Source organism: Monodelphis domestica, chromosome 1, assembly GCF_027887165.1.
Source record: "Monodelphis domestica isolate mMonDom1 chromosome 1, mMonDom1.pri, whole genome shotgun sequence".
Taxonomy (NCBI): domain Eukaryota; kingdom Metazoa; phylum Chordata; class Mammalia; order Didelphimorphia; family Didelphidae; genus Monodelphis; species Monodelphis domestica.
The window spans coordinates 679,241,601-679,263,489 of NC_077227.1; the positions used below are offsets into that span (position 1 = coordinate 679,241,601).

Below are 21,889 nucleotides of genomic sequence, written 5' to 3' on the forward strand. Positions count from 1 at the left end.
GAGAAATGGAACCAGTTCAGAGATGCAGTGAAGGAAATATCAAAGGCAGTCATAGGCCCCAAACAATGCAACCACCAGGACTGGTTCGAGGAGAACAACACTGCTATTGAAGACCTGTTGAGCAAAAAGAACAAAGCCTTTATGGAGTGGCAAAATAACCCAAACTCTGCTCCTAAAAAGGACAGATTCAAGTCTCTCCAAGCCACAGCGCAGCGTGAGATCAGGAAGATGCAAGACCGATGGTGGGAAAAAAAGGCAGAAGAAATCCAGCATTTTGCTGATACGAAAAACTACAAACAATTTTTCATCCCTCAAGACTGTCTATGGGCCATTAAAACCCACCACCACTCCCTTGCTATCCTCTGACAGTGACACACTCATAAAAGATAACAAAGGCATCAGCAACAGGTGGAAAGAACACTTCAGTCAGCTTCTCAACCGACCCTCTTCAGTCAACCAAAGCGCCCTTGACCAGATCCCCCAAAACCGCACCACTGAACAACTTGATGTCCCTCCTTCAATAGAGGAAGTCCAAAAAGCCATTCAACAAATGAGTGCAGGCAAGGCACCCGGTAAAGACGGGATCCCAACCGAGGTGTACAAGGCCTTAAATGGAAAGGTGCTCCAGGCATTCCACATAGTGCTGACCAGCATATGGGAAGAGGAAGACATGCCCGCAGAACTCAGAGATACCTCCATCGTAGCCCTATACAAGAACAAAGGCTCATGAGCAGCCTGTGACAACTACAGAGGCATCTCACTACTCTCCACTGCTGGAAAGATCCTCGCCCGTGTTATACTCAACAGATTCCTGTCATCTGTTTCAGAGCAGAATCTGCCTGAATCACAATGTGGCTTCCCACCAGATCGCAGCACCATCGACATGGTCTTCATGGTGAGGCAAATGCAGGAAAAATGCCTTGAGCAGAACCTAAGTCTCTACATTGTCTTCATAGACCTGACGAAGGCATTTGACACAGTGAACAGGGACGCATTGTGGGTGATCCTCAGCAAGCTCGGTTGCCCAGCAAAATTCATCAAACTGATCCAGCTCTTTCATGTCGACATGACAGGGGAAGTCCTATCTGGTGGAGAGACTTCTGATCGCTTCAACATCTCCAATGGCGTGAAACAAGGCTGTGTCCTCGCTCTGGTACTATTCAACCTTTACCTCACCCAAATATTACGACATGCTGTGATGGATCTAGAACTGTGCGTCTACATCAAATACTGACTGGATGGCTCACTATTCTACCTTCGCCGCCTGACCGCAAAAACAAAGACAACAGAGAGACTCATCCTGGAAGCTCTCTTCGCAGATGACTGTGCTCTCATGGCCCACCAAGAAAATCATCTCCAAACCATTGTGGACAGGTTCTCCACCGCAACAAAACAGTTTGGCCTGACTATCAGCCTCAGCAAAACAGAGGTGCTGTTCCAACCTGCACCAGGGAGGCCAACGAACCAGCCGTGCATTACAATCGATGGCACGCAGCTTTCTAACGTCAACACTTTCAAGTACCTGGGCAGCACCATCACCAATGACGGGTCCCTAGACCACAAGATTAATGCCAGAATCCAAAAGGCCAGCCAGGCACTTGGGCGGCTGCACTGCAAAGTCCTCCAACACAGAGGTGTAAGCACTGCGACGAAGCTCAAAGTGTACAATGCAGTGGTCCTCAGCTCGCTCCTGTACGGTTGTGAGACATGGACACTGTACCGGAAGCACATGAAGCAGTTGGAGCAATTCCACCAATGCTCCCTCCGGTCAATCATGAGGATCCGATGGCAGGACCGAATCACTAACCAGGAAGTCTTCGACAGAGCCAACTCCACCAGCATCGAAGTCATGGTCCTCCAAACCCAGCTATGATGGTCTGGACACGTCATCCGCATGGACCCACAGCGAATACCAAGACAGGTATTCTATGGTGAACTGTCAGCTGGACTCAGGAAACAAGGCCGACCAAAGAAAAGATTCAAGGATCAGCTAAAGTCCAACTTGAAGTGGGCTGGCATGACCCCAAAGCAACTAGAACTCGCTGCCTCTGACAGAAGCAGCTGGTGAACCCACATTCACCAGGCCGCCACCACCTTTGAAGATGAACTACGTCGGCGTCTTGCCGCTGCGCGTGAACGCCGACACCAGGCCACAGCCGCACCTCCCGTAACAACTGGCGTCCCAGGCCCCATGTGCCACAGACTCTGCGCCTCAGCCTTTGGACTTCAAAGCCACATGAGGGTACATCAATAGATGATAATGCACAAAGACAATCGTCATTCTCGGTCACTGAGAGACTACCACTTCTACTACTACTACTATATTTTATATTTGTATATACAAATATGCATACATGTGTATGTACATTTATACATATGTCTTATTTTCTTTAATACAATATAAGGGTTTTGAAGGCAGGGATAGTTTTATTTTCATTTTTGCTGCTCTAGCTCTTTGCATAGAGCCTGATATAGAATAGATAGTTAATAAATATTTGTTGCTTTATTATTTAATGTGTTGAATTCACTTGAATTCAATAATTCTGAGGTTTACAAAATTGCTTTTCTAAGAATCAGTCTCCGTAGAGCTATCTTCATGTCCTGATTTCTCAAGCTATAAATAAAGGGATTAAGTGTGGGGATCACCACAGTAAAGATAACTGAGGCCACTGTGTCCACACCTGAATAGGAGGATGAAGGATGCAAATAGACACCCATTATAGCCTCATAGAAGAGAAAAACCACAGTGAGGTGGGAGCCACATGTGGACAGGGCTTTCTGTATCCCCTGAGTAGATGGGATCTTCATTACATTGGAGAATATGAAAACATAAGAGATGGCAATGCATGTAAATGGGGTAACAAATACTACCCCACCCTCAGTGAACACCACCAAGTCACTGATGTAGGTGTCTGAACAGGAGAGTTTTCGAACTGGGTAGGGATCACAGAAGAAGTGGAGGATTGTGTTGTCAGCACAGAAGAATAATTGAGTTGTTAGTAGGGTATGTAAAAGTGCATGAAGATTAGTGATGACCCAGGATATGGCCACCAGAAGGATGCAAAGTCCAGGATGCATAACCATGGTGTAGTGGAGTGGGCGGCAAATGGCCAGGTAGCGGTCATAACCCATAACCATCAGGAGAAACCCATCCATAATTCCAAAACCAATAAAAAAATACATTTGCATCATGCACTCCACATAAGAGATGGAGTTTCTTCCTATTATGTGATTCACCAACATCTTCGGGATTGTAACTGATGAAAAGCAAATGTCAGTAAATGAGAGATTGGCCAAAAAGAAGTACATGGGCGAGTGGAGACAGGCATCCAAGGCAATAGCCAGAATGATGAGCAGGTTCCCAATCACAGTGACCATATAGACAAAGAGGATTAGCTAGAAGATAATTTGCTGCTCTTCTGGCTGGCTGGAGAGCCCCAGGAGAAGGAATTCAGAGATACTGCTTTGATTTTTTCTCTTCATATCTGCCAGAGACACAATATACAGTTGTTGATTGTGACTCAATCAACCCAAGATAACAGAAGTTTCATAGCTACTTACACTCATTATTTATGAACTAGTTTTCTTACATGCCCCCAAATATAAGATAGTTCTGTATTTGGTATTAAGTTAACTGTAAAGTTAGTTAGTCCAGTCTTTTAGATTAATGATCAAATTATTATGTCAGGGAATTAAGGTTTTGGTCATGCTTTGAGACCTGACTTAAACTTAATAAGCAGAGAAATAATGTAAATTGTTTTGAATTGAGCAACTCAAAAATAGTGAATTCACTTAGTAATTAATGTCATGAACAGTCTATAAAATATTCATAAAGTACATATATCTGGGACATTGCTATGATTAATTAAACATTTTGATTTGCATGCCACTCACTCTCATTCATACCTAAAATTCCATCTCTATACTCTTATGCACTTTTCCTGCAGTTCATGTAAAGTGTTTTTGGTAGAGGGAGGCAGCCTTGGAGTCAGGAAGCCTTAGGTTTACTTAAGTCCAGTCTCAGACACATTTTAGCTGTGTGATCCTGGGTATTTAGTCTCTTATCATATCCTCAGTTAACTGTTCATGACTATAAATGCCCTCCTCCAATGTATTTCTATTCATTTTTATTATATTCTGTTTCAATGAATTAAAAATTAATTTTCTTTCCCTCCCAGCCCATTTATACCATTAAAAAGAAAAAAGGGAAAGGAAAGATGCATAGTCAAGGAAAACTCACCCTCACATGGCCACATGCAAAAAACATTTCTCATTTTGCACCCTGAATCCATCACCATTTTGTCATGCGATGGGCTGCATGCTGATTCACTAGTCCTCTGAACTCATTACTGAATGTCTGAAACTATAAGTTAAATGAGAAAAGAGCTGAATTAAATCTGCACTGGTGGAGAAATTTTCCACACTAGGAATTTTTGGAAATGTTTAAATCACAGATATAGACTCAAGGAATAGATATTAGAGTTAGCACCATGGGTAGAAATAAATAAAGACAGACAAAAATTATTGATAATATTTGTTTCAGTTCACTGAGTTTAATCTACAAATTGAATATTTAGTTAAGATTCAGTTCACAACAACTTATTTTATACTGTTGTCTTTTTGTTTTAAACAGTAGAATTCTACATTAACAACCTGATAAATACTTTTATGGAGAGAGCTTTAAAAAAGTTAGCATAGTATTTAAAATTTGAAACATATATTTTTAAACCTTTACCTTCCATCTTAGGATCAATACTATTTATTGGGTCTAAGGCAGATGAGCAGTAAGGGATAGTGTAGTGATTAAAATAGTGGAAGACTTAAGTTGTAGTAGATAAAAGAGTAGATGAGTAAATTGTGACCACAGAAAATATGTTTTCGCTACAGTGTCTTGTTATTAAATCAATATATAAGGTGGTTGCCAGGGAAATATTCCCAATTATTAAATATATACCCAAGTCAACTAGGTTTTACAGGGACTTTAATTAATTAATACAATGAGGAATTAAAGAAAGAGAGAGAGAGAGAGAGAGAAAAAGGAAAATAAATGAGAAAAGGATAGGCCAGCCCAGGCAGCCCTGACCAACCCAGGTGTAAGCCCTAAAGAAAGATCAGTCAGTCCTTAATCACTCACCACAAGATCTGTCCAAGCAAGGATTCTAGTGACACCAGGCCAGCATCATCTCAGCTGCCTCCACCAGCTCAATCCTCAATCTGAATGTTTTTCTGAATGAATCTGAGCTCCTATTTAAAGGGCATTTTCTCCTATGTCACCTCCCCTAAGTCCTTATATCTACCAACCACAGTAGATGTTTTTCAAAGGACAGACCATTCTTAGTTCATACCTGAGTAGACTAATCTTTTGAGTAATTTACACCAGGAAAGCTCTGAGTAAGTTTCTCACCTCTTTGTTCCTTGTAAAATTCACAAGTTGCTTGACCTTTATAGGTACTTAGCACCCTTTTTGTATTAGTCCTAAAATAGGCATGGCTTAAGTACGGGTTTAAGTACTTTTGTACATTGTTCAGCAAGGAGTTTTTTTCCCTAAAGCAGGCTTAAGTAGGGGTGGAGTAGAGGTCTCACATTCCTGATCTAAGTAGAGTTCTCACATTCCTGATCTAAGTAGCTTCACTGCCCAAATGGGGAATAGTCCCAATGGGGAATTTTTAAGGTTCATAATAGGCAAAGGAGATTAAATGAATTGTCCAGGGTCACACAGCTAGGAAGTGTTAATAATATTTGTATTATCTACCTCACAGTGTTATTTAGAGCCAATTGCCTTAAAATGTTATTTAAATATAAACTTCAGTTTTTATTAGCTACAATTGTGTGGTGTAGTTAAAAGAGTTATATTTGGAGACTGGTGACCTAGGTTCAAATATTTATTCTGTTATTTAATATCTGAATGATTTCAAGCAAATTATCCAACCTCTCCAAATCTTAGTTCTTCATTTTTAAAATGAAGGAATTGTGTTAGAAGACCCCTGGGGTCACAGTTAGCTCTCAGTCTATGATCTTATCATTCTTTGAGAATAGTATCAATTCAACACCTTTAGATGTGAATACTCTTTCCTAACTCACCCAAATATCTTTAGGAGGCTGCTACATTGCTCCAATATTCCAAGATTTCTCCAAGATTCCAGTCTTATCATGGCTCCACATCAATGTTTCTGGGTAGATTTTCAAAGAAGCCATAGATTGGCTTTAGGTGATTCGATTTAAAGATATCCTTCATTTGTTTTCTTTCTCAGTCTGTAATTCTCCTTAAGACTTAGCTCCCTCAGGATGATATCTTTTCCATAATGCAGATGAGAAAAGGGAAAGAGAAAGCTACATAGAACACTTTTTTGTAGAGTTCACAAAAATCCTTGATGTTTTTATACCAGAATAAACAATTTCCAAAGCTACTCTTAAAATATAGAGAATTTTAGGGCTATAGATTTGCAGAACATTAGAGCAGAAAGGGATCATAGAATACAAGAATTCCTTGGGGAGACTAGGCAACACATGCTACAGAAATCCTGAGAAGGGAAAGTTCAGTGTGTATTGAATTGAGAAGAGAGAGGGGTTGGGGGAATTTTGACTGAGCACTGATGTGTGGGTAGTATTTGAATAGCCGAGGGTAGAGGAGAGCAAGTTAGACAAAGGGAAAGCGGGGAAGCCAGGCTTTGTAGGTGGGAAAACACAAAGCACTGGGAGGCACAGAGAGCAACCTAGATAGGATAGAAGGTGCACATCAAAGGAAAAATGAGAAACATGGTTAGAAAGGTACAGTGCAGTCTATCAATGAGTCAATTGCCAGATAGAAAGTTACAGACTTTCTTTAAAATAGAAATGGAAAATTTGTGAAAATTCTCCCAAGCCTCAAAAAAAGCAGTCCTGTTTCAAATTAGTGGGCAGGTCACTGAATATGGATCTAGAAAACCTAATTGTAATACCAGCTCTAACTACCTTTATGGTCTTAGACTAGTCAAGCTCTTTTGCTCTGGTCTTTAGTTTGCCTCATCTTTAAAATGAAAGTTGAGGACTAGCTGATGTTTAAAGTTCTTTCCAATTCTCTGTTCTAAGATTCTTTCTTAGGGACTACAGGTTAGCTGAGTTCTATCAAAAAGGAACTAAGTCACTATCCCAGTCATGATTCTTCTATTTTCTACTGTAAATTGTGTCCTTTCCATGGTGAGGCAAGAGGCAAGCAAAGATTGCCTGAAATCCAGTTTCTCACTGATATTAAGCAGAACAGGAAAAGGGAGCTGTCTGCCTGGGTCTGTGAGTAGTTATTTTTTTGTATAAGTGTTTGAACAAGAGTTGTGTGTGCAGCTACCATTTTGCTATGCCTTACCTGGATGGTTTAAAAGATCTCAGGCACTGTTGCTTAAGGATCTGGCTCAGTTACTTCTTTTTTCCAACCAGTAGGAAGTTCAAAGCCATCATTTTGTTGAGGGCTCAGAGAATTTCTCCCTAATTTAGATGAGATGAAAGTAGGGATTCTTGATGCTTGGACAAGCTAGGATGGACATAGTTCTTTTGTCCCAATGGGAGTCTAAGTCTGGCTTGGGGTGGGAAAATTTACCAATTTCAGAAACCTCTGAGATTTGATACCCATAGCACTTCATTAAAGGTTAAAGTGGAGTAATATCCTTGCTCTATTCATCTTTTCTTTGGTTGTCATTTTAATATGTGGAAGTGACGAGGGTCCAAATTGACCACATGTTATCACTTTGGCAAGTCACTGTGTCTGTTAGAGCCTCACTGTTTTCACAAAGTAAGGATCAGATTAGAATATCTCTAGAGTTCTTTCCTTCTTTTAAAATTCTATTTTCGATTCCTTTTATGATTACATGAATCTTGGATTTAGAGGAGTATTTACAGGTCATCTAACTTACTTCCCCTTGTCCTTATATGATGTGTAAATTCTGTCAACAAGATCACTGACAAGTTGTCAGTATCTTTTTGGATAAAGTTAATGACAGAGAACTCACTACTTCTCAAAACAATACATTACATTTTCAAATAGCTCAAATTGTTGGAAAGTTTTTGCTAATGTTGATACAAATAATTCATTTCTCTATATATGCTATTATAGTCACAGAGAGTAAGTCCTAACTTTATTCAATGTAATAGCCTTTCAGTTATTTGAAGACATCTCTCATGTTTTCACAAAGTCATATTTCTAGAAGCATAAAAAGTCTTTCCCCTTCAACCAGTACCAGAAAAGGATAATTCTGAAACCTCTTACCATCTTCATTATTTTCATCTAATCAACAAACACTCAGAATTTCTAGAATTAGCATCTTATTCCAGATGTGGGTTATAGCTGGACCAATGCATAATAGGCATCTGAAACTCAGTGTGTTCAAAACATAACTCATTATCCCTCCAAGTGAAACCTTCTCTCTTTTGAACCATCATGCTATAGTTTGGGGACACTACCACCCTCCTTGTCTTTAGGCCTGCAAACTCTATATCAAACTCAAGTCTTCACTCCCCCTCATCCACTATGCTGTGTACTGTGAAGTTTAGACTACAAGAGCATTAGATGACCCAATCAGAATCTAAAAGGCTTTGGTGTCATATTGACCCTTAAGCACAATAGCATATGCTAGGAATTAGGAAAAATGCTTGGACAAGGGTAATTGTTGACTGGAAGGCTGAGAAATGAAGTCTTGAGATAAGAAGGTATAGACAGAATACTCGTTGGGCTTTTTTCTCTCCAAAGTGCTTATGGTCTGACAGTATACAAGAAGCTTAACTGAGCAAGAGAACGAGTACCAATCAGGGAGTCAGGTTGAAGTTGAAGTCCCAAGTTGCTATAGTCCAAAGAGCTCCAAATCAGGAACTGTGAGAGGACTGACATTTTCCAATCTTAAACTCTTTCCCAGAAGCTTTGGATTCTATTTTGAAGATGTTACTGTCCTATCCTAACATGGAACTTATGTCCCATTTATTGGTCCTTCCTTTTTCTAGCTGACTCAGCCATCTCAACAAAATTGAAAATATAAAAATCATCACTTGCCAAAGAATGTCTCCCTGGGCTTCAGTCTATGATTTGATTGAGTAGTGTTAGAACAAGACCTCTACCAATCTGATGGACATGAACTCTACTCTAGTTTTTATGTTTTCTCTTGAGGTCTTTAGCCCTGTAAATTCCCTAGGTTCTAGAAATAAACGCACTACTTATATGGATAAAAGATAGCCTGAAAAATTCATTCTTTCTACTTATGCACCATTAGCAGGGTTGATAGGAATCTGGATCATTTGGCTTTGCATCAAGTTGAAGATTTTATAACAATATGGTGAAATCTCTCCCTTTCCCCCCAGTCCCCATATGGTTTAGTGAATATTAGATGGGGAAGATAATTATTATCAGTATATTAGATTCATCAACTAAGTAATGACATGGCTGATATCTGCCCTACTGGGATAAGGATTTAAATACACATTTCATGTAAGTAGACATACTGACTCACATCCTGTTGTAATTATAGCTTCCTCACATATCATTGGATATATGGTCCAACAAGAGCCCTATATGGTCCCATGGAGAGACTATCATCCCAGATCCAGTGAATTGACCGACCATAGCTTATCACCAGGAGGAATAGACAAATATGAGCTCAAGACCATGGTAGAAGGATTCTTGCTTGGATACTGATGCCTTCCTGCTTTAAAGATCAATTGCTGTGTCTGAGTAGATCAGTTTCAATTTTTAATTGTTTAATGAATAGAAACATATCCAGTGATTGAGTCTATGTTTGTCCAATTGGTTGGTCTGTTAAATGCACTCTCTGCCTCCTCCATCCACTGAAACCACCTTGGGTACTATAACAGATTGCTGAATGCTACTGTCTGGTCAGAGAATCCAGAGATACTGTGACTGTAATATCCCACAGAGGAACCATTACTAATCCTTTGTGGAATTGAAGCTCTCCACTGTTGAGAATGGCCTTCATCTTAAATGCCATTCTTGCTATTGGCAGGAGCTTCTGGACTGGGTCAGGCAGGTTGCTCTGTCAATGGGCTCTTTTCAGAAAGGGAGGTTTCTGGGCACAGACTGATATACTGGATAACTTGGGTTCATCCTTTGTTGTGCTGCTGCAGTCTTTTAGCACCTTTAGCCACTGGTCTGGCTGGCGAGTATTACACCTCTTCAGGCACAGACCTCTTTCTGCCAATGCAATAACCCTAAATCTGTATTGACCAAAGCCCCTCCTCTCTCACTCCTTCAGAGTCTTGTCTCTGAAGTTTGCCAGCTCTACAAAGGAGGAGGGAGAGGCCTGATGTCTGCTTTGATAATCTCTCTTGAGCCAAAATCTGTTATTTCAGGAATGTATTCAAGCTTGGCTTATGGTGATCAGCATCAATTCAGTCAAAGTCATTTGGCTTCCTATGCATAGGAATAGCTAAGAACAGAAGTATGAATGCAGTCTAGTTCTAGGGACTTTCATTGTCTTTGTTGATCTTTTCAGAGGATTAATCTATTCAAGTCTCAAACTCTTCCTAACTTGTGGAATGTTTATTTTGAATCTTAAAACTTCCCCCACTTAAAAAAAAACACAGCTTTTGTCTTAGAAATGATACTAAGCATTCATTGCAAGGCAGAAGAGCAGGAAGGGCTGAGTAATTTGGGTTAAGTGAATTGTCCAAGGTCACACAGCTAGGAAATGTTTGAAACAAGATTAGAATCCAGGAACTCCCATCTCCAGGACTTATACTCTATCCACTGAATCTAGCTGCCCCTAAAACCTTCTCTCTTTGTATTTATGTAGGACCTCTGTTGTTGTTGTTTTTCCCTTGTGACCTTTAAGCCTTCCTGAAGTTTCACTGGGCAGACTATTCTATAACTAAAACATTACCATTTATGTAATGGTGTATGGGGTGCTCAGGGAGGTGTAGTATCTCTGGTATGGAGGGCTTGTCGTGCCCTCCTAGGGCAGCTCTCCAGCCTCAGACCCTCACCTGACACCCAGCTCTCACTTGTGGCTCCCAGTAGCTGCTAGTATGCAGCAGCGGCCACACCCCAGGCAAAGGCTTCAACAGGCCGGCCAAACCTTGTGAGGGTAGCCATCGAGTCATCGACCCCTGGTGAACCAGGGCTTTGCTCACCCAGCATGTGAAGACTGTTTTGGAATAAGAAGGTTCAATGGCTGAGATGGCGACGCAACAACGTACTGTGGAGTGCTCAGGGAGTGTTGGAGCACAAAAGACAACACAGCCATCCAATGCAGCTGAGAAAGTCTCCAGGTGTAACGACTTTTCGTGCCACTAGACCGAGGCTTCCAAAGCCGAGAGAGTGGGACTGTCTCTGTGCATCAACTTTTCCACTTAAATCTCCTTCACGCAGAAGTGTCTTTGTGCACACTCATCTATCATAGATGAAAACGCACAAAGACAATTGTCATCCTCCATTAACGAGAGACTACTACTATCCCTAACACATAGAAGAGTTTCTGGCATATAGTAGGCACTTTTTAAATGTTTATTGTTCTGTTAACTGAACTGACATATATCAATTAAGGGTACCACTACCCTTTCATTTACTCAGGTTTGCAAATTTGGTGTCATTCTTATTCTTCACTTTCCCTTGCCCTTTAATGCCTGATTAGTTACCAAGCCTTACAGATTTTATGTTGTATATTTAACATTTATTGCCATTTATCTACTCACATTGCTCCCACCATAGTTCACTTGTACTATTTCAGTAGCTTCCTAAATGGTTTCCCTTCATCAAATCTCTCATGTCTCCAATTCATCTTCCAAAACAGCTACCAAAGAGATTTTCTATCTTTTCTCATGGCATTCCCTTGATCAAAAATTTCTAGTTGTTCTCTTTTCCCTTTAGGACAGACTTCTGAACCTCAGGTCTGAGAATTTTAAAAGTGTATACCTTCCTTTCTTCCTTTCTTTGTTTATTATTTGTTTCTTTCCTCTCTCTCTCTCTCTCTCTCTCTCTCTCTACTTCCTCATATCTGGCATTCTCTCTTCTATTTGTTCCCTTGAACTAGTTTTTTTCCCCATACTTCTTTCCCTAGCATCAGTAACTTTAATAATGAGAAATAAGACACTATGTAATGTTTTACCTTCTTGGTGAAGAACAGAAATTCTCTAAAGGTTATATTCTTACTTTGGGATGACATGCTGCATTAGAGCTCAACTAAATTGTCACTTTTTACTTGAGGCTTTCCTAAAGCTATCAGCTTCTCATATCCCCCAAATCAATTTGAATTTGCTTTTAATATACATTTGTGCATACATGTATATATATAGGAATACATACATGCATGCATCTTACTTCCTTAGTAAAATGTAAGGTTTTTGAGGGGAATTATAGTTTTATTTTCTTCTTTGAGTTTGAGCTCCTCATATAGGACCTTATATAGAATAGGTAGTTAATAAATATTTGTTCATTGATTATTGATTGTGTTGAATTCACTTGAATTCAATAATTCTGATGTATTTACAAAATTGCTTTTGAGAGAATCAATCTCCATAGAGCTACCTTCATGTCCTGATTTCTCAAGCTATAAATGAAGGGATTAAACATGGGGGTCATCACAGTAAAGATAACTGAGGCCACTGTGTCCACACCTGAATAGGTGGATGAAGGATGCAGATAGACACCCATTATAGCCCCATAGAAGAGAAAAACCACAGTAAGATGGGAGCCACATGTGGACAGGGCTTTCTGTATCCCCTGAGTAGATGGGATCTTCATTACATTGGAGAATATGAAGACATAAGAGATGGCAATGCATGTGAATGGGGTAACCAACACCACCGCACCCTCAGTGAACACCACCAAGTCACTGATGTAGGTGTCTGAACAAGAGAGCTTTCGAACTGGGTAGGGATCACAGAAGAAGTGGGGGATTGTGTTGTCAGCACAGAAGGACAATTGAGCCATTAGTAGAGTGTGTAAAAGTGCATGAAGATTAGTGATGACCCAGGATATGGCCACCAAAAGGATACAAAGTCCAGGATGCATGACCATGGTGTAGTGGAGTGGGTGGCAAATGGCCATATAGCGGTCATATGCCATTACCATCAGGAGAAACCCATCCATATTTCCAAAAGAAATAAAAAAATACATTTGCATCATGCATTCCACGTAAGAGATGGAGTTTCTTCCTATTATGTGATTCACCAACATCTTGGGGATTGTAACTGATGAAAAGCAAATATCAGCAAATGAGAGATTGGCTAAAAAGAAGTACATGGGTGAGTGGAGTCGGGCATCCAAGCCAATGGCCAGAATGATGAGCAGGTTCCCAATCACAGTGACCAGGTAGACAAAGAGGAATAGCCAGAAGATAATTTGCTGTTCTTCCGGCTGGCTGGAGAGCCCCAGGAGAAGGAATTCAGAGATACTGCTTTGATTTTCTCTCTCCATATCTGCCAGAGACACAATATACAACTGTTGATTGTGAAACAATCAACAAAGAATAACAGAGTTTTAATGTTACTTACATTCTTTATTTCAGAATGGTTTTCTTGTATGCCCCCAAATACATGACATTTCTTCATTTGGCATTAAATTTTTTTGTGCCACTTGCAATTAATAACTCTGCATTCCACATCTACATCCACATCTTATGTACTTTTCCTGCAATTCATGTAAAGTATTGATGGTAGTGAGAGGCAGTCATGGAGTCAGGAAGCTTTAGGTTTACTTAAGTCCAGTCTCTGACACATATATAGCTTTGTGACCCTGGGTATTTAGTTTCTGACCATATACTCAGTTAATTCTTCATGACTATAAGTGGCCTTCACCAATGTATTTCATTTCATTTTTATTACATTTTATTTGTTTCATTGAACAAAAAAATAAGTTTTCTTTCCCTCCCATCCCATTTATGTTGTTAAAAAGAAAAATGGAAAGAAAAGATCATAGTCAAGGCAAACAAATCTTCACTTGGCCACATGCAAAAAACATATCTCATTTTGCACCTTGAATCCATCACCATTTGCATAGGAGATGGGCAGCCTGTTGATTCACTAGTTCTCAGGATTCATGGTTACTGAATGTCTAAAACTGTAAGTTAAATTAGTGAAGAGCTCAATTAAATCTTCTATGGTAGAGCGATTGTCTACACAAGGAATTTTTTGGTAATGATTAAAACACAGATAAAGAGAGTTAGCTACATAGGCATATATAAATAAAGGCACATAAAATTATTGGTAATATTGGTTTCAGTTCACTGAGTTTAATCTACAAATTGAATCTTTAGTTAAGATTCAGTTCACAACCACTGAATTTATACTGTTATTTTTTGGTTTTAAGCAATAGAATTCTATATTATAACCTGAGAAATACTTTTATAGAGAGAGCTTTTAAAAGTTAACATGGTAACTAAAATTTTAAATGAAAAATTTAGATAATCTGTATGATAAGAGAACAGGAGGTATACTAAAAAGACAACAGTATTTGGAATCTGAATACTTAGGTGATGGTCTATAATTAATTAAGCGTTGCTTCTTATTGATGATATGGCCTTGAGCAAGTCTCAGCCTCCGTGAACCTTGGTTTGTAACATATGGGATTAATGATATTGATATTATGTAGCTTATAGTGTTATTTTGAACCAATCACCTTTAATGATGTTTAAATATGAACCTCAGTATTATCGGCTACAACAAATATGTCATGTAGTTAAAGAATTAGATTTGGAGGCTGGTGACCTAAGTTTGAGTCTTTACTGTTTTTTAATATCTACATGATCTCAAGTAAATTATCCACACTCTCTGAGTCTTCGTTCTTCATTTAAAAAGAACGATTTTAACTAGAAGATCTTTGGGGTCCCATCGAACTCTGAATCTATGATCTTATGGTCCTTTGACCTAACCTTGGTCTCATTTCAACACTCTTAGATGTGAACACTCATTCTTAACTCACCCAAATATCCTTAGGAGGCTGCTCCATTGCTCCAAGTTTCCATGATGGTTTGTGTTCAGTCTTATGGTGGCTCCACATCAAATTTCCTTGTAGATTTTCATAGATATTCCTATTAAATTTAATGATTATTCAATTTATTGATATGGTTCAATTACTTTCTTTCTCAGTCTGTAATTCTCCACTAAAGGATGACATTTTTTCTGTAATGCAGACAAGAAAAGGGAAAGCAAAATCTACATAGAATACTTCTTGTAGAGGACACAAAAACCCTCAGTGCTTTATAAAAATATCAGAATAAACTTAATATCAAATGTTGTTCTTAAAGTATAGAGAATTGTAAGTCTACCCATTCATAGAACATCAGAGCAGAAATGGTCCTTAGAGTACAGTAGTTCTTTGGGTAGAATAGACAACACATGCTACAGGAATTCAGAGAAGGGAAAGTGCTATGTGGATTGGATTGAGAAGGGGGTGGAGGGATTTTGGCTGGGTATTAATGTGTGCATAGTATTTAGTTAACTTGAGGTGGGAGAGAGGAAATCAGACAAAGGGAAAGAGGATAAGTCAAGCTTTGTAGATGAGAAAACACAAAGCACTGGGATGCAAAGAGAACAACTTACCTGGGAAAGAAAGTGCACATCAGAAGAAGAGTAAGAAATATAGTTAGAAAGGTACAGTGGAGTCTGTTGATGAGTCAATTGCTAGATTGAAAGTTCTAGACTTTCTTTAAACTAGAGGTGGAAAATTTCTGAAAACACTTCCTAGTCCTAGAACAAAATAGTTCTATTTCAGGATAGGTGAGAGGCCACTGAATTTGGATCTAGAAAACCTACTTGTAATACCAGCTTTAATGACCTACATGGCCTCAGACTACTCAATCTCTTTTGCTTTGATCTTTAGTTTCCCTCATCTTTAAAGTGAAAGTTTAGGATATTCTGATGTTTAAAGTTCTTTCTGGCTCTTTGTTCCAAGCTTCTTTCTTAGGGACTCCAGGTTTGCCAAGTTCTACCAAATAGGATCTGAGTCACTGTCCCAGTTATTATTCTTCTATTCTCTGCCACAAATTGTGTCCTATCCATTGTAAGGCAAGAGGCAAGCAAAAGATTGCCCGAGATCCAATTTTTCACTGACGTTGAGCTGAACTGGAAAAGGGAGCTGTCTGCATGTGTCTGTGCATAGTTGTTCTTTACTTGTGTGTCTGAACATGAGTTGCATGTGTATGTGTGTGTGTGTGTGTGTGTGTGAAATAGAGAGAGAGAGAGAAAGAGAGAGAGACAGACAGACAGAGACAGATGGACAGACAGACAGACAGACAGACAGACAGACAGACAGAGAGAGTGCATGTACATTTGAGGGCAATATTCCAGCTACTGTTTTGTTATGCCTTACCTGGATGGTTTAAAAGACCTCAGGCACCGTTTCTTAAGGACCTGGCCTCCGTTACTTCTTTCTTCCAAACAGTTGGATGTTCAAAGCTAGCAGTTCCTTGAGGGCTCAGAGAATTTCCTCCTCGTTTAGATGAGATTGAAGGAGGGACTGCTGGTCCTTGGATAAGATAATCTGGACATAATTCTTTTGTCCCAATGGGAGTCTAAGTCTGGCTTGGGGTGGGAATATTTACCAATTTCAGAAACCTCTGAGATTTGATACCCTTAGCACTTCATTAAAGGTTAAAGGGAGGTAATGTCCTTGCTCTATTCTGAGCAGGGTTCAAACTGACCACTTGCTATCACTTTGGCAAGTCACTGTGTCTGTTAGAGCCTCACTGTTTTCACAAAGTAAGGATCAGATTAGAATATCTCTAGTGTTCTTTCCTTCTTTAAAATTCTATTTTCAATTTCTTCTATGATTACATGAATCTTGGATTTGGAGGAGTACTTACAGGTCATCCAACCTCCTTCTACTTAATCCTTATATGATGTGTAAATTCTGCAATAAGATCGCTGACAAGTTGTCAGTATCCTTTTGGATAAAGTTAGACAGAGAACTCACTATTTCTCAAAGCAATACATTACATTTTCAAAGAGCTCCAATTGTTGGAAAGTTTTTGCTAATGTTGATACAAATAATTCATTTCTCTGTAAATACTTCTGTAGTCACACAGAGTAAGTCCTTTATTCCATGTAATAGCCTTTTAGTTATTTGAAGACATCTCTCATGTTTCCACAAAATCATATTTCTAGAAGCATGAAAGCCTTACCCCTTCTACCAATACCAGTATAGGATAGTTCTGAGCTTCTTTACATTCTTCATTATTTTCTTCTTATAAGCAAACACATCAGAATTTCTAGAATTAATGTCCTATTCCAGATGTGGGTTAGAGCTTGACCAATGGATTTGCCATCTGAAAAATCTCTGTCTTCAGAACAGAACTCATTATCCCTCACCACCCTCCCTGTCACTAGGCCTGCAAACTCTATATTGACCTCAAGTATTCACTCCCCCTCATCTCATTATGCTGTCTACTGTGAAGTGTAGACTACAGGAGCATTAGATGACAGAATCAGAATCTAAAAGGCTTTGGTGTCACATTGCCCCTGACGCACAATAGCAGACACTAGTATTTAGGAAAAAAAATGTTTGGACAATGGTTATTGGTTGTTTTATTTTTTGACATAATTAACTCTTTATTGTTCCAGAAGGAAAGACATGAAACAATACAATGCTACTTGGGAAATTACAGTTAGGTTTGCAACCCTGGTAAATTTTATCATTAAAAAATTCCAGCTCTCTAATTGTGGACTTTGAAATTGTTTTAAAAGAGAAATTCAAAGGACAGAAAATCTAAGTTCTTAGAATCATAAATTTTCTTTAACCATGCCATAGAATTTTTACCGCTAAAATACATTTTCAGAGCAGCTAGGTGGCTTAGTGGGAAAAGCCAGGGCTGGAGATTGGAGGCCCTCAGTTCAAATTTAGCTTCAGACACTTCCCAGCTGTGTGATTCTGGGCAAGTCACTTAACCTCAATTGTTTAGCCCTTACCACTCTTCTGCCTTAGAAACAATACCAAGTATTGCTTTTAAGAAGAGGGTAAGGGTTTAAAAAAAGACAGATTTTGGGAATTTTTTCATTAACTCATTAGTTCCAAATTTTTTTCCAATTCATCTTTATTTTCAGTTCTGAATTTTCTCCCTCCTTCTTCTTTCCTTCCCCTTCCCTATATATTGAGAAGAAAAATAAAACCCATTACAAATATTTAGTCATGTAATCATGCAAAACAAATTTCCACATTAGCTATGTAAAAAAAAAGTTTGCTTCAATCTTGTACTCTTGGGTCCATCACTTCTCTATTTGGAGGCAGATATCATGCTTTATCATGAATTCTATGGCATTGTGTGATTGGCCATTGTCAGAGTTACTAAGTCTTTCAAAGTTTATTATTTTTACAATATTGCTATTACTGTATAAATTGTTCTCTTGGATCTGCTCATTTAACCTTTGTATCAGTTTAAACAAATCTTGGGGTTCTTTTTAAACCATCTCCCTCTCAACCCTTTCATTTTTTTACAGCATAATAGTACTCTGTCACATTCATATACCATAATATGTTTAGCCATTCTCCAATTGATGGGCATCCCTGAGTTTCCAAATCCTTGTCACCACAAAGGGAGCTACTATAAAAATTTGGATCCTTTTCCTTTTTCTTTGATCTATTTGGTGTTTGAGAGCTTTGAGAAATCCTTTCGAATTATTTTCAAGAATAGTTTGGGGGAGGAGGCCAGCTGGGTGGTACAGTAGATTGAGAGCCAGGCCTGGAGACAGGAGGTCCTAGACTCAAATTTGGCCTCAGACACTTCCCAGCTGTGTCCCTGGGCAAGTTACATAACCCCCATTGCCTAGCCCTTAACACTCTTCTGTACTGGAGCCAATACACAGTATTTATTCTAAGACAGAAAGAAGGTAAGGGTTTAAAAAAAATTGGTTGGACTAATTTGCAGCTCCACTAGCAGTGTACTAGTGTGTCTGTTTTCCCATACCCCCTCCAACATTTGTAAATTTCCTTTTCTATCACTAGCCAATCTGATGGGAATGAGATGGTAACATCAGAACTTTTAATTTGCATTTCTCTATTAATGAGTTTTTTCATATGGTTACTGATAACTTGTATTTCTTCTCTCTGAATATTGCCTATTTATGTACTTTAATAATTTGTCAATGGGGAATGGCTTTAATTCTAACAAATTTGGCTCAGTTCCTTACATATTTTAGAAATGAGATCTTTACAAGGGAAACTTGCTACCAAGATGCTTTGCTTCTAATTTTTGCAACATTTGTTTTGTTTGTGCAAAGTCTTTTTAATTTTATGTAATCAAAATTATGCATTTTACCTCCTATGAGTTCCTTGAACCCCTCTACCTCTTCTTTGGTCATAAAATCTTGCCCTATCCACAGATCTGAAAGGTAATTTCTTCCATAATCCACTTCTTCTGATATATCTATATCATGACCATTTTGAACTTACTTTGATAGAGTATGACATGTCAGTCTATGTCACTTCTGCCAGACAATTTTCCAGTTTTCCCAGTATTTTTGCCAAGTAGTGAGCTCTTGCCCCAATAGCTGGAATCTTTGTGTTTATCAAACACTATACTCATTTGAATCTCTATACATACATTTTTCACATTTTAAAACAGTTCCTTGAAATTTTAAGTGCAAGCACTAAAAATAAGAAAAATAAATTTTTTAATCTTTCATATTTATTGAAACACTAGTATACAACACTAGTGTATGATTTTTTCTGCACATTCAGTAGCTCAAATGCAAAATTATTTTAACCTAAGTTAAAATATAATATATCTCTGTGGAAAACAATACAGGTTTCTGAAGGCAAAGATTGAATCTTTTCAATTTCACCTTCCAGTCTATTATTATTCAGTATGTCCATGTTCTTGTCCTGGAATGAGCCATCGAATACTTTCAGTCCAAACAGTAGCATACATAATAAAACTAATTAAAAAGAATAAAGAAAATACAAGCAACCAATCCACACTTTTCACCAAGGTGCTGGAAAGAGGGCCTCTTTGGTCATCTTCAGTCACTACCACATAATTTCTGGCTTCTATCCCTGTCTGATTAAAAGTGAAGGCTTTTAGAGTTTCCAGAGTCCGATCTGTATGATTAAATCTTGCCATTGGTTTAGCTCGTTGAAATAGCAAGATGTTGGGAACAGCCACAGTACCAAACCGGGTAGACAGACTGCTGTGCTGAGAAGCATTCAATGCCAAAAAATGAAGAGATGGAAATGTTCATAGTAAAGAATTAAAATGTGGGGCCAGACTGGCAGCGAAACGACACCAAGGAGTATAAAATAAGTCTAATGTACAATCACTACTGTTTGGGTTTAAAAATTCCATCAGGTCCTGTGAAACATTTAGAATTTATAAAGTGAAACTTTCTAAGCCCGTAACATTTCTCTCCTCACAATTCACCTGTGGAGTCTTTACATTGGCTGTACTATTAGAGTCTTCTTTAGATGATGGGCTTGTGGGCACAGCTTCAAGAACCAAATTATATTCTTCTCCATTATTAGGAATATTGGTTCCAGAAGAAGTTAGAGGAAAAAAAAAGACTCTCTCAGATATTGCATTTAGAGCCTTCAACTCCAGCATCACAACTGCCATTATTGAGGTCTGAAACTTGCCTCTCTTTTGCCTCTTCTGGAAACACAGACATTAAATGATCACCATTCACTTCATTGCCCAGGACTGCATAAACTGCTTCACCAGTGTTGTACAGTTCTGTCTGTCTGTCCAAGATCATGTTGTTCATTACTTAAGTAGACAGCCTCTGGACCAAGAGGTACTTCAGTTTCAGTGTGCTGTGATTTTCAGACAGTGAGCCTTCATTCTCCTCAACTAGGCGGAGCATCTCCTGGAACAAAACACCCAGCAGGGGAAACTACCACAGAGAAACAAGAGTAATTATTGACTGGAAGGCTGAGAAAAGAAGTCTTGAGATAAGAAGGTATAGACAGAATCCCCTTTCAGCTTTTTTTCTCTCCAAAGGCTGTCTATAAGAATTATCTTCCCTACCTCATATCCACTAAACCATAAAGATTCAAACTTAGATCACTAGTGACCAAATCTAGCTCTTTTAACTATATCACACATTTGTTGAAGCTCATAAAAACTGAGGTTCATATTAAAACAACATTAAAGGCAATTGGTTCAAAATAATACTATGAGATTGATAATACAAATAATATTTATCCCATATATTACAAACTGAGGTTCATGGAGGCTGAGACTTGCTCAGGACCATACCGTCAATAAGCAGCAATGCTAAATTAATTATAGACTACCACCTAAGCATTCAGATTCCAAATACAGTTGTCTTGCCAATATACCTCCTATTCTTCACCATGCTGATTGTCTAAATTTTGTTTCAAATTTTAGTTACCATGTTAACTTTTTCAAACCTCTCCCTATAAAAGTATTCATCAAGTTATATATAGAATTCTATTCATTAAAACAAAAAAATAACAGTATAAATTCAGTGGTTCTGAAGTGAATTTTAACTAAAGATCCAATTGGTAGATTAAACTCAGTGAACTGAAACCAATATTACCAATAATTTTATGTGCCTTTATTTATATCTGCCCATGTAGCTAACTCTCTTTATCTGTTCCTTGTATCAGTATCTGTGATTTAATCCTTACCAAAAATTCCTTGTGTGGACAATCACTCTACCATAGAAGATTTAATTGAGCTCTTCACTAGTTTAATTTACAGTTTTAGACATTCAGTAATGCTGAATCCTGAGAACTGGTGAATCAACAGACTGCCCATCTCCTATGCAAATGGTGATGGATTCAAGATGCAAAATGAGACACGTTTTTTTGCATGTGGCCATGTGAAGATTTGTTTGCCTTGACTATGATCTTTTCTTTCCATTTTTCTTTTTAACAACATAAATGGGTTGGGAGGGAAAGAAAACTTATTTTTTATTCATTGAAACACAAAAATTATAATAAAAATGAAATGAAATACATTGGAGA

The 21,889-nt window shown here is 38.5% G+C and overlaps 1 protein-coding gene and 2 pseudogenes across 1 annotated transcript; all 3 read right to left on the bottom strand.

Annotated features, from left to right (window-relative positions):
• Window positions 1-2,494: 2,494 nt before the first annotated feature.
• LOC103092480 (olfactory receptor 1361-like) lies at window positions 2,495-3,483 on the bottom strand (annotated as a pseudogene).
• An 8,971-nt stretch (window positions 3,484-12,454) lies between these two features.
• Window positions 12,455-13,387, bottom strand: LOC100015283 (olfactory receptor 1361-like). Its single transcript, XM_001369360.3, has one exon. The coding sequence runs from the start codon at window positions 13,385-13,387 to the stop codon at window positions 12,455-12,457; it is 933 nt and encodes a 310-aa protein (XP_001369397.3).
• Window positions 13,388-19,610: 6,223 nt separating this feature from the next.
• LOC103092848 (thioredoxin domain-containing protein 15-like) lies at window positions 19,611-20,652 on the bottom strand (annotated as a pseudogene).
• Between the last annotated feature and the right edge of the window lie 1,237 nt (window positions 20,653-21,889).